At 41.8% G+C, this 16340-nt stretch overlaps 1 protein-coding gene across 3 annotated transcripts in view; it reads right to left on the bottom strand.

The window, feature by feature from the left end:
- EIF2AK4 (eukaryotic translation initiation factor 2 alpha kinase 4) overlaps nucleotides 1-16340 on the bottom strand; it is a 114187-nt gene that overhangs the window by 11379 nt on the left and 86468 nt on the right. For all 3 annotated transcript variants that reach the window (XM_067742646.1, XM_067742656.1, XM_067742665.1), the window contains 9 exons: nucleotides 16082-16131; nucleotides 14760-14928; nucleotides 13720-13836; nucleotides 12087-12152; nucleotides 9019-9189; nucleotides 8455-8589; nucleotides 5371-5478; nucleotides 4650-4778; nucleotides 2767-2853 (listed from right to left, as the gene is read on the bottom strand). In XM_067742646.1, the coding sequence (XP_067598747.1) occupies nucleotides 2767-2853; nucleotides 4650-4778; nucleotides 5371-5478; nucleotides 8455-8589; nucleotides 9019-9189; nucleotides 12087-12152; nucleotides 13720-13836; nucleotides 14760-14928; nucleotides 16082-16131 (1032 nt within the window). The remainder of the gene's footprint in view (nucleotides 1-2766; nucleotides 2854-4649; nucleotides 4779-5370; nucleotides 5479-8454; nucleotides 8590-9018; nucleotides 9190-12086; nucleotides 12153-13719; nucleotides 13837-14759; nucleotides 14929-16081; nucleotides 16132-16340) is intronic.

Raw genomic sequence — 16340 nt, 5'->3', positions numbered from 1 at the left:
AGAGCGAGAAAAAACAAACAAAACCCACCAAAAACAGAGCCTCAGTGAGGGGCAAGAGCAAATGATTAACATACTGTAATCAGAGTCCCCGAAGGAAAAGGGACAGAACAATATTTGAAGAAATAATGTCTGAAAAGTTTCCAAATTTGATGAAAACTATAAATTTACAGTTCAAATCTACAGTTCTAATACCAAGTATTAGAACATAGAGAGTATCACACTGAGGCACGTCATATTCAAACTGCAGTAAACCAGTGACAAAAGAAAACCTTAAAAGGTGCCAGAAAATAAAAAGAAACATTATATACAGAGGATCAAAGCAGACTTTTAAACAGAAACTATCAGGTCAGAAAACAATAAAGCCTGTGTTCAAAGTGCAAAAAGAAACAAATGTAAGTTGTGAATTCTATACACAGAAAAATTACCTCTCAAAAATGAAGGTAAAATGAAGACTTTCTCAGACCAGTAACAGTTGAGAGAATTCATTACCATCACTAGTCAGAAATATTAGGAAATTCTTCAGGCATAAAGAAAATGAAATCAGAATGATAGCTGGCTGAACACAAAGGAATAAACAGTTCTAGAAATGGTAAATATAAAGGACATTCCTCCCTTCTTTTAAAACCTCTTTAAAAGATAACTGACTAATTAAAAGCAAAATACGTACAATGTACTATGAAGTTAATAACATATGTAGAAAAATATTGGCAACAATAGCACAAAGGATGAGAGAGGGGAAATGGAAATATTGTTTTAAGGTTCTTACAACAATATATGAAGGCATATAATATTTTTGAAGGTAGAATGTAATATGTTAAAGACGTATACTATAAACTCTAGAGAAGTTTCTAAAAAAAATCCCACCAAAAATAAGAGTTATAGTTAGTAAACCAATAGTAGAGATAAAATGGAATAAATGCTATTCAATCTAAAAAGAAGGCACGAAAAGAAAAAAATGGAAAAAAAGAACAGTTGGAACAAACAGTAAACAAATAGTAAAATGGTAGATTTAAACCCAACCATTTCAATAACTGCACCTCATATTAATGGTGTAACCACTTCAATTAAAAGGCAGGGATTGTCAGAGTGGATACAAAGCAAACTTCAGTTAGGGACTGTCTCTAAATCCAAATTTAGCAGATTGAAGAAAAAAAAACAATGGAAATCAATAAAATAGGAAACGAATGAACAAAAAATAGAAACTAGTTTTATGAAAAGACAAAATTGATAAATCTCTAGCCAGAGTGATCAGGGGAGAAAAAGGGAAGACATAAATTACCAATATCAGGAATGAAAGAGGGGATATCACTATAGATCCTACAGATAGTGAAAGGGAATATCTGAAAACTTAGGTGAAATGGAAACATTCTGAGAAAGATACAAACTACCAAAACTCATTTAAGGAGAAAGAGGCAATCTGATAGCTCTTTATCTAGGCCCCTGTGGTTTTACCAAATATTTGAGGAACTCTACCAAATATTTGAGGATGAAATAATACCGATTCTACACAAAGTTGTCCAGAGAACAGAAGATCCTACTAATTTATGAAGCCAACATCACTCTGCTATAAAAACCAGACAAAGACGTTATTGGAGAAAAACAAGGGGAAAATATGTTGATTTTTTTTCCCTTTAAAAATAGAAATAAAGGTTATGAGATGATATATTTATGAACATTTTTATTTATTTATTTTTGGTTAGTTATATATTTTTTTAACATCTTTATTGGAGTATAATTGCTTTACAATGGTGTGTTAGTTTCTGCTGTACAACAAAGTGAATCAGCTATATGTATACATATATCCCCATATCCCCTCCCTTTTGCATCTCCCTCCCACCCTCCCTATCCTACCCCTCTAGGTGGTCACAAAGCACTGAGCTGACCTCCCTGTGCGACGCAGCTGCTTCCCACTAGCTTTCTGTTTTACATTTGATAGTGTATATATGTCAGTGCTACTCTCTCATTTCGTCCCAGCTTACCCTTCCCCCTCCCTGTGTCCTCAAGTCCATTCTCTACGTCTGCGTCTTTATTCCTGTCCTGCCCCTAGATTCGTCAGAGCCTCTTTTTTTTTTTTTTTTTAGATTCCATATATATGTGTCAGCACACGGTATCTGTTTTTCTCTTTCTGACTTACTTTCCTCTGTATGATAGACTCTAGGTCTATCCACCTCACTACAAATAACTCAATTTCGTTTCTTTTTATGGCTGAGTAATATTCCATTGTATATACGTGCCACATCTTCTTTATCCATTCATCTGTCAATGGACGCTTAGGTTGCTTCCATGTCCTGGCTATTGTAAATAGAGCTGCAGTGAACATTGGGGTACATGACTCTGTTTGAATTATGGTTTTCTCAGGGTATATGCCCAGGAGTGGGATGAGCATTTTTAGTTACATGCAACATAGTAGAATTGGTTAGGAAGTAGCCAGAGGATATGCCGACCAGCAGGTATCAGCTATAGTTATTATTTTCTTAGACGGTCAAAGGGAACAAGGGGAAAAAAGTAGGGAAAAAAACTAGCCATAGTGTTTTAATTTTTATATTTTTTTGAGTTCAAAGAAAAGTGTTTAGATTCAGATTCTCTCTTCCTTATTTTATACACTTTCTCCAAAAACAGGCCTAGCAATTCAAAAGGAGAATGAAATAATGTATTTCCACCCCACAACTAAGGGCAGGACCTCAGTGGGAAGGTTGGGTGCTCCACGGTTAATACTGTTTGGGAAATCTGACTGTTGAATTGTGAAAGATTTCCTCTGGTCTTTACCTTGACATGGTTTCCTTCTTTATCGGAGACAAGGGCCACGTAGGTGATTTCATGATGTCTGCAGTACTCTTGTAACTCCTCTTGGGACTGAAACAAATAAGCACAGAGCAGCTGGAACAGCTTCAAGTAATTAACGAGAATGAAAACACTATGTTCAGTGGATTCTCAAAGTGAATAACTAAACATGCTGATTTCAGGGTTTATATAAATATTTAAATATTAAGCAAGAAGAGTACAGAATTCAAAGGACGAATAAGACTTCCTTTGCTTTCCTTGCTTTCACTATTGTTCTAAGGGGCCATGCGATTCAATGTGGTCAGGACACAGTAAGAGGTTTTCAGAAGCTTCACATCTTGATAGAAGGTGCCAAAAATTACACACACGCACACACACACACACACACACACACACACACACGCAGAGTGAAAAGGCCTTTGGGGAAAGCAAAGGCAACAAAAGAAATAGTAGAAGGTGAAAAGCAGAACTGAAGCATAAAGCAAAGAAGCATCAGAGCAGAGAAGCCTGCAGGGGATGCCCCTGTGCAGGGCTGAAGTCACCGTTACTGAGCTTATAATTTTACTTTAGAACAGAACACTTCTCTAACAATTTATGAAACAAGTAAACAAATGGCACAGGACACTGTTCTGTCAAATGACTACAATTTATTGCTCAGCATACTTCTGGTATCAATTTTTACGTAACACACACAAAAATGGACAGCAGCAGCTCTTGGCAGGTAATGTGGAAGAAGCAGGTGGGAGGGTGGGGTTCTGTTTCCCTGGGCATCTCTTCACTCTCTGGGGCACCACGAGTGTGGCTGAACGTGTGTACAACTCGGAGGACCACCTGGAAGTGCAGCCCCTTCTGTGATCTGCTTGTACAGAAGTTAGTCGTCGAAAGGCCCCTCTTTCTAAAGGGTAGGCAGGTGCTCAGTGGTGCCATTTTCCTCACTCTGGGTGTGGAACCCAGAGCAAGTGTTAGGCCTGCTGTGGGAGGTCTGAAGATATAAAGCTACAAACACACTAAACACAGAATGCCTTTGGGAAGTGTGCTAGGCTGGATAATGGCCCCATAAAGATGTCCCCATCCTAATCCCTGGGAACCTGTGACTATGTTACCTTATATGGTAAAAGGGACTTTGCAGATTGAATAAAGTTAAAGACCTTGAGATGGGGAGATTATCCTGGGTTATCTGGATGGGCCCAGTATAATCACAAGGGTCCTGGTAAAAGGGAGACAGGAGGATCAGTTAGAGATGGAAGGACAGAAGCATAGCGTAGAGAGGAAAGAAGATGCTACCCTGCTGAGTTTGAAGAGGCCATGAGCAGGAATGCAGGAGGCTTCTAGGAGCTGGAAAAGGCAAGGAAGTGGATTCTGCTCCTAAAGCCTTCAGGAGGAACCAGCCTTATCAGACCCCTTGATTTTTTTTTTTTTTTTTGCGGTACGTGGGCCTCTCACTGTTGTGGCCTCTCCCGTTGCGGAGCACAGGCTCCGGACGCGCAGGCTCAGAGGCCATGGCTCACAGGCCCAGCAGCTCCGCGGCACGTGGGATCTTCCCAGACCAGGGCACGAACCCGTGTCCCCTGCATAGGCAGGCGGACTCTCAAACACTGCGCCACCAGGAAAGCCCAGACCCCTTGATTTTAACCCAGTGAAACTGATTTCAGCCTTCTGAATTCCAGAAATGTAAGATAATAAATAAGTGTTGTTTTAGACCACTAAGTTTATGGTGATTTGTTACAGCAACAATCAGAAACTCATAGAGGAAGCAACTGAAACCACAGAGATGAAGAGTTTGGCAGAAACTAAAGCCGTAGAGGATGATTTGCTATTGAAGCCGCGACTATGTGCACTCCACTCACAGGTACTTTTTGTCTCATTACCTGTGACCAGTCATACATGATTTCTGCTGTGATTCCCGCTGACCAGAGTTTCTGGGTTAGGTTGATGGCCCTGGACATGGACATCTGGCCAACACTTACAACGAGGAGGTCACAAGAGCTTACTGTAACCTGTATCAGAAACAGAGTGATTACATTTAGAGGAGGGAGACTGTGGGCATATATGTGAGGCCAAGGAGGCAGCGCTCATGTGAAAACAGGCATCTTAAAATCGTGTACAGTGACATAAATGCAAAAGTCTTCGCTTCAAATGACATGGTTAAAAAAAAAGACACAGTCAAAAAACTTTTATATTAGTCTTTTAAGATAGAGTAGTTGAAATTATTTCTAAGTCATCAGAAAGACATTCTTTTTCTCTGGGAAAACTAATCTTGCCTGAAACATAGGGAAAAAACCATTTCTAGCTTTGTAGAGTACAGCAGTATTTATGAACAAAGGGCTTTAATGTGAGTCTGCTAACAAGTGTAATATCTCACATTTACATAGCATATTACAGAGGAGGAGAGTAAGGCTAGTGGACTAAGGTCCCCCAGCTAAAAGCAGAGGCTAAGTACTCACACCAAGACTTAGGCTTGTCTCTCACGCACGGCAAAGGTAATCTCCCAAAACCTCAGTCTATAGCTACCACATCTGAGGCTCCATGTGTATGACTACAAAATGAAAGACATCTCAAAGCACACTGGGAAGCAAAGCTGGAACTTACAGGTTCTTCCATGTTGAGGACAGCAGCAGTTATCTTGTCTATGGCTATGCTGACCCCAATGGCAGTAGGAACCGGCCCCAGAGCCTGTGGTCCTCTAAACAGGGGAATCTGTGGAGAGAGACACACAGCTCTGCTTATGAAATGGAGACGAAAGTGTGATTATAGGAAAAGCAATGATTTGCACTCTTAACAGCAACTTATCAAAGGGTTCAACAAAATAAAGTGTGTGTGTGTGTGTGTGTGTGTGTGTGTGTGTGTAGCAAGAGAGAAGAGCAAGCACACATGTCACTTCGTGAATGTTGATGAATGTTGCATCTAGCTCTGCACTGTTCAATCTGGCAGCCACTAATCACATGGGGCTTGAGCATTTGAAATGTCTAATCTGAATTCACATGTGCTGTATATGTAAAACACACTGGTTGCAAAGACTCAGAATGGAAAAGAATGTAAATTAGCTCCTTAATAATTTTTAAATGTTTGATTATACATTGAAATAGTATTCTGGGTATACTGGGTTAAATAAATGCTAATTATAAAGATGTAGAAAAAAATGTAAAATAACTCCTTAATAATTAAAAAAATTTTGATTACATGCTTACATATTATTTTGGATATATTGGGTTAAATAAAATATATTATTACAATTAATTCCACCTTTTTCTTTTTACTTACTTTATGTTACTAGACAATTTAAAGTTGCATACATAGGTTCTAGACCAAGATGGGTAGGTACATTTCTCCCTATTCCTCCTGCTAAGCTAAAGCCCCTGGACATTACATATAAAACAAACATAAGACAACTCTGAAAGTGGAGAGAAGATGGCAGGCTGACCAGGGACCATGGGATCTGAGGAACGACATGTGGTGAGTTCCCTGGGTTTGGTTTTGCCTCATATACTCTGGACTGGGTGCTGGAGAAACTATCAACCCAGAAACGCCGAGGAGAACAAACAAGAGAGCCCCAAGGCAAAGCTGCTGTCTCTGGTCAAAAGACCAAGAAAGGGGCAACCCAGCAAGACAGAAAACTTTTAGACAAGATCTGCCCTGCTCCAGTCAAACATCACAGAAAAAGCACAGACACTCCCACTCACAAAGGCTGAGTGTGGGCCAACACGTTCACCCTTTCCCAGATGTAAGGAGGCCCCCGCCAAGTCCCAGCAGGGCGGCGTCTGAGAAAACTAAATGGGGAGCCAGGGCTTTCGTATCCGCCTGAGAGTAATGCTTCCCCCAGCGGTGTCAGTGGAGACCAGGACCCCTAGGATCCCCGACTTCCACCCACACCCAAGAAGTAACCAGGCCCTCCTCCCCTCTGGGGCAGTGCCGGAGGAGGCTGAGTGGGAAGCTGGAACCTTCACAACTATCCAGCGGTAACAAGGCCACCTGCCAGCTCCCCCATGCCCCCACCCCTCCACTATACTCTCAGTGGAGGTGTGTGTGAAGCGGTAACAAGGCACCCGTCCCACGCTCCGGATGTAGAGGGAGGCCGAGTGAGAAACCTGGATCTTCACCCCCAACCGACAGCAGCAAAATGCCACCCCCTCCCCTGCCCCGCCCCCCCAGTACAGTATCAGAGGAGACCTCCTAAACCAGAAGATCTAGGGAAGTTCCACAATCTCATAACGTAAGACTCAAAATGTCCGGAATACAACTGAAAATCACGTATCACAACAGGAACCAGGATCTCAAAGTGAATCAGAAAATCAACAGGCACTAACAAGATGACATAGATGTTGGAATTATCTGGCAAGGATTTTAAAGCAACCAGCATAAAAATGCTACAACAAGCATTATAAATAGGCTCGAAACAAATAAAAACAACGGAAGGTCTCAGCAAAGAAGCAGAAGACAAAAAATTCACTGGATTGGCCCAATAGCATAAACGGAGATAACAGTGGAAATAGAGAAATTGAAGATAAAAATCAATCTAAACAACAGAGAAAACAGACTGTAAAGCAGAATGTCCCAGAACCACAGGAGCATAACATTTGTGTCATCAGTGTCCTAGAAGGAGAGAAAAAAGAAGGTAAAGCTGAGAACACTGTAGAAGAAGTAATGCCTGAAACACTCCTCCTCTGATACTATGCTGGATAGTGGTGAAGGTTTCAGCTTCCCACTCAGCCTCCTCTGGCACCGCCCCAGCAGGGGGGGGGACCTTGTTACTGCTTGGGTGTGGGTGGAAGTCGGGGATCCTGGCCTCCACTGACTCTGCTGGTGGGGGCGTGGGGGGCACTGCCCCCAGGCAGATATGAAAATCCTGGCTCCCCATTTAGCCTTCTCTGATATCTGCTGGGGCTTGGTGGGGGACCCACATTAGCAAAAGACAAACCTATAGATTCAAGGACCTGAGAAAATCCAAAACAAGACAAATCCAAAGAAAGTCATGCCAAGATACATCATAATTAAACTTCAAACTAAAGACAGACAAAAAAAAAATCTTAAAAGCATCGAGTGAGAATCATCTTTCCTATACGGGAAAAATAATTCAAATAACAGCAGATTTCTTATCAGAACCCCCAAATTTTGGGTAAATACAGCAGACTTTCTTGAGTTCCTCAGAGTTTGACATTGGAAGCAAAAAGCGCAACACTGTCTGATGTGGACCTCAATGTATGCTGAGGAAATATTTAAGACAATTATAAATGGGGGATGGGGTAAGGGACACGGAGGTAAGGTTCTATATTCCATTTGTACTGTATCTTAGTTGTGGTGGTAGTTATGGGAATCTATACATGTGATAAAAATGGTACAGAATTAGACACATACAGTGTATGGATGTCCACTTCCTGGGTTTGGTATTTTATTATAGTTATGCCAGCTTTTTGGAAGCAACTGGGTGAAATATATACAAGACCTCTCTGTACTATCTTTGCAACATCCTGTAAACCTATAGTTATTTAAATGAAAGTTGAAAACATTACAAATGTAGTTCACAAGACATTTCTACTCCTAGGTGAAATATGTATAGGTGCTCAATTATACCAGTGGTTCAATTTTTCTGTAGTTTTGAAAAATTTCAAAATAACGAGTCGAGGAAGAAATGAAACCAAGTCAGAACACATCAACAAACACAGGGCCAGCCCTCACCAGCAGGTCATATCTGCCACCAGCTGCAAGGATTTCAGATATAGCCCTTTGCCTCCGTCTGATGAACGCCACAAACTGGAAGATGATTCCGCTGTGCTGTTGCACTTTGTAAACCAAGCCCAAATTGATCAAGACCTGCCAAGGGAGATGCCATACAAACGTGTCAAGGGCTCGAGATTTAGAATGTGCAATGCTGAAGACACCGTTTTCCATCATCAGCATCAGAACAATCTACTTAGTATAAACAAAATATTCAGTGAGATCTGGCACGCGGTCTGTTTAAACTACAGCCTGCCAAGTAAGAGAAGCTCTGTTCTCTTCAAGAATAACCACTTCTCTGAGGCTGACATAATAAGGACTGCTGCACAATAGGAATTGTGATGCTTGCAAAGAAATTGATTTAAGCCAAAATTGTTACTAGATATCAAATGTTCCAAAATGTAGAAAGCAGCGTTCTTCTGGAAAAATAAAACTTACTAGCAGTTACAAAATAAAACCCATTTCCTCCTTGTGCTATTATTAATGCTACAAATCTGTGCTGCCAGAATCAAACAATTGCCAAACCTGTAACTTTATGCCAAGTTTCTTCAACAGTCCCACAACCTCCTCTAGATCTTTTAAGCCATACTGCACCAACTGGGCAACACCCGTTTTCTGTTTTATTAATGAATTTATTGTTGGTGTCAGATCTTGCAGCTCTCCCTTCTGCTCAATAAATTTGTAGAGTCGACACAGCTGGAAAGCAAAGAGGCACAGTTAGCTTCCAAAATCCACGGCAAGAAAGACTCACTTTGCAGTGTGTTTCCTACACACAGGGGAGCATGGCAGAGCTTCTGTACCTCCGAAAGGGTGGATTTTGTGGTCAAGGGTAATTTTAATCTTTCCCACAATCCCGACGAAGGATTATCCTTTTCCAAAACTCTAAAGCACCTTGCAGAAGTGCTTTAGGTACCTACTCAGAGTTAATTTTTAGTCACACACACTTACAGCAAATGCTGACCCCAGCAGAGCAGACCCTGGTACTAGCAGATCCTCCATTATATATTTTTAGGCCAGTATTGCTCCTCTTTGCCTTCCTCATGCTCGTGAATTTCCATTACTTCAGGCACGTCAATGGGGGACAGGAAGGCAAAGTCTGACTCGTTCTAATACTACACTGAATTAGCCAGGAATTCCCTGTCCTCGCTTTGAACAGCTCCTATTTGTAGCCTTGAGATGCAGTTTGGATACTATCTCCTAGAGGCAGCCCCCGATTCTTCCATCTCTCTGGCTCAGAGCTCAACCCAGATCCCAGCTCTCACCAGCTGTACTCCTCGTCTTCCCCAGGAGGGGACAGTGGCTAATAATGACCCTGGCGCACAGCAGGTGAAAGAGGAAATAACTATGATCATAAAACCAGAAAAAAAGAATCCCAGGGGCTAAAGTGGAAACTAAGAAACGAAATTATAGCTACTTTGAGACTACAGGCAGGCAGAACCTAGTTCATCTGTATGTTGGCACGTGGAACCAAAGAGCTGAATGAAGACTTTGTTTAATAATCATAAATCACTTGTATTTAAAAAAAATTCATAAGTGTTAAAATCTATAATTTCTTTACTATATTAAAGATAAAAATTTTTAATTTTAAAATTACATCTTTGATTTTAAATTATTTTTTCTTCTTAATAAAAAATTGTTTCTTCTCAATAAATTTTAACATTATATCACCCCATTAATAAACTACCAGAAGCACTGGAGTTAACACCCCCAGATTTTGGTTCTCACCCTGTCATCAACTAACTCCATGTGGCTTGGGATAAGTCACGTATCTCTTTGGACCTTAGGCGCCTCATCTGTAAAATGCAAAGACTGGGCCAGATATTTGAAACTCTCCTGCAATATTTTTCCTCCCTTTTCTAGTATCCTTAGAGTTCCCTTTTAAAATAATGAAAGTACCAAATGCCTATATTAGATACTAATTTTTCCATTTTGAACTAATCAAACACACAACTTCAAATTAATGCTTAATATCAAATGACTAGTGGGTAGAGATTTAGCAAAAAGCAAAGAAGCTGACATTTTAGCAACCAAGGCAGCTATCATGAGCAAGTGTGAAATATTCTGAAATGTGACATTAGTTCAAAGAACCTTTCGGGCTTGAACCTTTGGTTGGGCAAGGAGTCACTGAACTGGGCAGTTTCTTGGGCAGATCCTTTGTGTCATTTATACACAGGACTATTTCTGCCCAGGCTATGTGCTGTGTACACATCTAGGGTATTATGAAAATACTTTTCTTCATATTAGAAAAGTATGCCTTTGGGTCACTTTGTAATTGTTAAGATCTCCTCTAATATTTAACATTTAAAATGTAATCTGGTTTAATTTCTAGAGCTCCTAGTGGTATGTATCTGGTTTACTTTCCCAACCTGCAAACTATCTGAGTGATTTCTTTAAACCACGGTGCCTGTGAAAGTTGTTTTAAAGAGCTGAGGGTAGAAACATGCTGTATGGGTCCCCTCATGGCTTTTAAAGGCCAATATGAATGAAGAAGTTGAAAGCAGTCTGTGGACTGTTCAACTGACTCCTCTTTATATCCCTAGCACTGTGCCTGACACACTGTAGGTGTCCCAAAATCTGAATGACTCTGCCTGGCCTGCGTACGATCACGTATATATATATATTTTTAAGTCTTTATTGAATTTGTTACAATATTGCTTCTGTTTTATGTTTTTGGTTTTTTGGCCACAAGCCATGTGGGACCCTAGCTCCCCGACCAGGGATCGAACCAGCACCCACCCCCCGCCCCTGCATTGGAAGGCGAAGTCCTAACCACTGGACCACCAGGGAAGTCCCCGTACGATCATATTTTAATCTATCCCATAAGTGAATTTTGCTCATCACCACAGGATTATGTAATTGAGTGTCAGACCAAGGTCTAGAAGGGTTCTGGGAAAGCAAAAAAAAAAAAAAAAAAAGAAAAATCTTCTCTTATATAAATATTCAGGAAAATGTAAGAAATCTCTGTTGTCTTTTGCTTTTCAGGGACTGAGTTAAGTGTGGGTGACTGTGTCAAACATCTGGGCCCAACCTGATGCCTACAGAGAGAAATGACAAACCTGTTTACCCCATGAGACTTTCCTCATTGCCAATGCAAGCAAATGAACGATTTTGGGAGTAGGAAATGCCCAGAAAAGCAAGAGCTTTAATGCAGCTCTGAGGTGTTAGAAGACCAGGGGGCAGGGGGGGAAGCATGGGAGGTGGACAGCCAAATGACTTTGCAGAGCTCTGTGCCTCAAACTAGTCCTGAAGCATCTGTTTCAGAAGAGGCCAAGCAGTATGAGGTCTCCTCAGCAGGAGGCCCCACCAAGCACAGCCTTCACGAGGGGCGTGAGAAAGAAGGATCTGGTGATCAGGGAGAAGCAGGGTGATTACAGCACATTAAGAGGCAGCATGGAGAGGCATTCTTTGATCATGACACTGGCTTCTCTTCCCCTAATCCCAGACGTTGCCATGGCACCTATCAACACTCAAGGGGAAAACTATCTGAGGCAGCTGGGGGCACTGCTGCCTTACTGCGGCGAGAATTTGGTGGCATTTTCTGGTACCACAAAATTACAGAGAGAGCTGTAATCACATTGTTAAAATGTACTTACACTATTCGATGACAAAGACAGATTACAAAATTTAGCTTCCACTTCTCTCCTCGTCAGCTTTTCGGTCTAATGGGGCAGAAAAAGGTAACAATGAGAGTCACCAAATTTGGCCCTGAACAAGATACAATTTCCAGGCTAATTCTGACAGGTGTAACCCTTCATTTTGGACAAACGGCTCCTCATCATGAAAGATGGATTAACTCTGATTAAAAAACGTTTTTTCCCTCCACAATTCACATAAACTATAACTACCATTGTTTTAAAATGTGAATACCCCTGACATAAAAGAATTAATAAGGGGAGAGCTGCACTTGCTGAATGGTGAGGTGACTCAGAGGTGGACAGGCTTAACCAGGGTGCTTATGTTGGGCTGGGAGGGAGTCAACTGATCCACGTCCCCTAATGAAAGCCATGTGTGGACAGGCTCTGAGCGCCATCCCACGCTGGCAGGCAGGCTGTAGGATATGAACAAGAGTGATGGGAAGCCCTCTGCACCATCCCTGGGGGTTTCCGCCAGCGTCTCTCTGACACTATGTTGTATCTGTCCCTGCCAAACAGCAGCAGCACTTTGGGAGGAGAAAAGAACCACAAAGAAGCAAACAGTAAAGTTAGGGCCCTTGATGTGTCCCTGGCAGACAAAAGAAAAGCAAGTTGAGCTTTTTAGTGTACAGAAAACAGTAAGCCGTTATGGACTTCCCCTGCTCGTCCTTCCTTAAGCATAGGCTGTCTGGCACTGTTAGCTATTGAATCTCCTGGATGTTCTTACTTTAGAATAAATAGGATAATAATAAATAATATTTGACATGAAAAGAAATTAGAAAAGATAAGAAGGATTCAATTCCATCCTGGCGCCGTAATATATAATACTATTTAAGCTTTTCACCGTTTCCCCTCCAGGCTTTGCACACATACTAGAGAGTAACGAACACTGTGATGTGGCTAAATGAGGAAGAGTAACAGGAGGTGATGCTGCCCTAGTCCCATAGGAAGGAGGTGATAAATGAGGCCCCAAGAGAGGTCTAAACCAGTCTCCTCCAGTTCAACCAATCCAAGTCTATAAATGACTTTACTGATAAGCTCAGACAGGTTGGAAGAAATAAGGGCAGGGCATAAGTCTTTTACTCTCAAAACTAACACTTCCCTTTCTTGGTCTCTCTAAAGGACAGTAACAGTGCTTGTGAGATTAGAGCGAGTTAATCCATGTAAAGGGCTTAGAACAATGCTTGGCACATAAATATTGAGCATGGCATATGTTCAGTAATGGTTAACTCTTTTTAAAAATTATTACTGGCAAGTATCAGGACCAACTACTCAGTGATTATTTTGCCTCAAGAGTTAGTTAGTGAAGAACTCTATTATATTTTAAATTAAATAAGACAATTCAATCTTCAGAAGTTACCCTTAAAAAAACACCCTGGAGGTCACTAGTAGCACAAGGCTTAGTACAGAATAAAAGCTCAACCAACACTTGTTAATTGTTCACTGAATCAAAGCCGATCGGTTCTTTTACCTTAGAGCAATAAGGGAAGGAGATAAAAGTTCCAATTCAGTTTCATGGTTACATCACTAAGAAAATACCCATGAACTATTATTATTATCCTTCAATATCAACTCAAAGTAATTAAATGCTTACCACAGCATCATACAGAATAACATAGACTTGATTGAGTTTATCTTCTGGGATCCCACAGTGTAAGAGTATTGCTTTCAGTAACATGGTATGGTTCAAGTAAATACTGTAGTTTCTTTCCTAGGATAGAGGAATTATTATTATCGTCATTATAAAAGCAATACACGCACATGACCAAATCTAGAATCTTATCACCAATTTACCAACCTGACACAACGGAAGGACTGAATTTTAGCATATTGCCTTCTAGTTTACTTTTTCATATACATTCTTCTTGCACTATTGTGGTCAGAGTATAATATAATTTAATACTTTATTATACGCATCGGAAATACTTTGGTCTCCAGCTATGTTTAAAAGCCTGAGCGAGCTGACACAGATTTCAAAGAGGGAGAGGACCTGGTTCAATAGTGACTGACCTATAAGCCCGGCTGGTGGAATATAAGCACACAAGTCAGTCAGTGAGCATCTGCAGGGTAGCGAGCCGTGTGCTGAGCCAGATGCAGTGGGAGAAAGGGCCCCAACCGTAGCTGGATAGAGAGGTCCTTCTGGACAGGGGCACGCCGTGACTGACGGGTGTTCACTGTGGTGGGGTGAACAGGGCGTGTGTGTGGGATGCAGAGGAAAGGCGGAGGAGAGCCACCACTGTGCTCACAGCAGCCTCCACTGGCTGGGTAGTCCACAGAGACTATGCAAAGTGAATGGTTGTTAAGAGCCTGGGTGTAGGAGGGAGCTGAGGGTTCTCAACATGCTCAAAGCATCCTAGGAATCTTAGGCTAATTCCTCAAATTTTGGAAGAATGGATGGAGAAACAACACCCTCCCCCCAACCAAAGAGACAAAAACAAAACCCGTTCTGGTCAAGGCAGAGGTAAGAGCTTGAGACAAGTCTCAAAAGCTACATCAGACTTTCCCAGGGACTTGAGTAACAATGTGATTCACCGCCAGCACCATCTGAGGAGCAGTTCGCGGCTTTCCCAAGGCACTCGGCAGAGGACTCTATCTAGCGGGATAACCTTGGGATGTTAGGATATGGGAAGGAACCTGAAGTGCTGGAAACTCCTGGATGATTTCATAGATGGTGTAGATGATTTCAGCGGTGGGCAGAGAGCTGTTGGTGGTAGAGGTGACGATATCAAACGCACATTCCAGAAGTTCTTTGGGATGAAATCGGTCTAATTTGCGAGGTCTGAACACGCGTTCTATGCAGTACCTGGAGAGAGAAACCCGCGTTTCTAAGGTCATTGCTTACTGCAGGGGTCCCCAGCCGGGCGGCACAGCAGGAGGTGAGCGGCGGGCGGGCGAGCGAAGCTTCATCTGCCGCTCCCCGTTGCTCACATTACCGCCTGAACCATCACCCCCATCACCACCCCCCCCCACTGTCCGTGGAAAAACTGTCTTCTATGAGACCGGTTCCTGGTGCCAAAAAGGTTGGGGACTGCTGGCTTACTGGAATTAAATATGTGTAAGAGATTGTTGAATAAGATAAAATAAACAAATGTGAAAAAATTAATCAGTAGTATGATTAAGAAAACATAAAGATAGATGTGCCCAGAATAGTCTTGCCTGTGATCTAGGTTCCAATTCCCAGTGTTGCCACTATTAAACTACAGGGCTTAATTTTTTTTTTTTAAATGTCTGAAACAGAGATGAAATTACAAACAAAAATAAATTTATCTTAAGTGTTTGCTTTCTACACAGTGATCCCCACACCTTAGGACTATGAATATTAATTGTTCACTTGGAACTGAGAATAAAAGGATGTAAAGAGCTTTGATTTTGTTTAGGAAAGGAGCTGCAAGGTCGGCTGCCTCGTTGACAGGAATATTGCTCCAATTTATGAAGCTCTTGGTGTTTGACTCCTGTGGTATCTGAATGTACACCAAACCTTTCCCCAGCAGTAAGTGCCTGGAGGTCCTTGGCGTTCAGCATTCCTGCTGGGTTTACTCCACTTCTCCAGAAGCAGCTTTTATGCAGTTACCTTTGTAGGCAGTTTTCACACAGAGACCATTGGCCACTTGTCCCTTCAATTAAATTTTAAAAGGGGCCATCTGTGATCAAGAACAGCCAGATGTTTTTCCAAGCAACTGGTTGTGAAAATAATTAGTCATGTGACTTGGGGACATTTAGAAGGCACAGAATAGACTGTGGGAGCTTCAGGTACCTACCCAACTGCTACATTCCTTCAAAGGGGAGGCTGCCAGTCCTGATCATAGAAAGGGGTACTGGGACTGGGCTTTTTGACCATTTTCCAAGCTCAGTACTTTAAACTCCAAATTCTTTACTGTGTAAGGATCACAGAAGATGAAACATTCTCCCTTGGTTTCTTTCCCACATCCCCCAAATGAACCCCCATTGCTTCTTACCGTTTTAAATTCAAGATATTATTTCTTGCCACGTATCTTGCAAAAGGAACCTGAAAAATAAAGTTTCAAAGGTCAATATCAAGATGTGCCAACCACCTTTTTTTTTTTTTTTTTTGCGGTACGTGGGCCTCTCACTGTTGTGGCCTCTCCCGTTGCAGAGCACAGGCTCCAGACGCGCAGGCTCAGCGGCCATGGCTCATGGGCCTAGCCGCTCCGCGGCATGTGGGATCTTCCCGGACCAGGGCACGAACCCCTGTCC

The sequence above is a fragment of the Pseudorca crassidens genome, chromosome 1 (genome assembly GCF_039906515.1).
Source record: "Pseudorca crassidens isolate mPseCra1 chromosome 1, mPseCra1.hap1, whole genome shotgun sequence".
Taxonomy (NCBI): domain Eukaryota; kingdom Metazoa; phylum Chordata; class Mammalia; order Artiodactyla; family Delphinidae; genus Pseudorca; species Pseudorca crassidens.
Note: the sequence above shows the minus strand (reverse complement) of the source record. Positions and strands in the feature narration are given on the sequence as shown.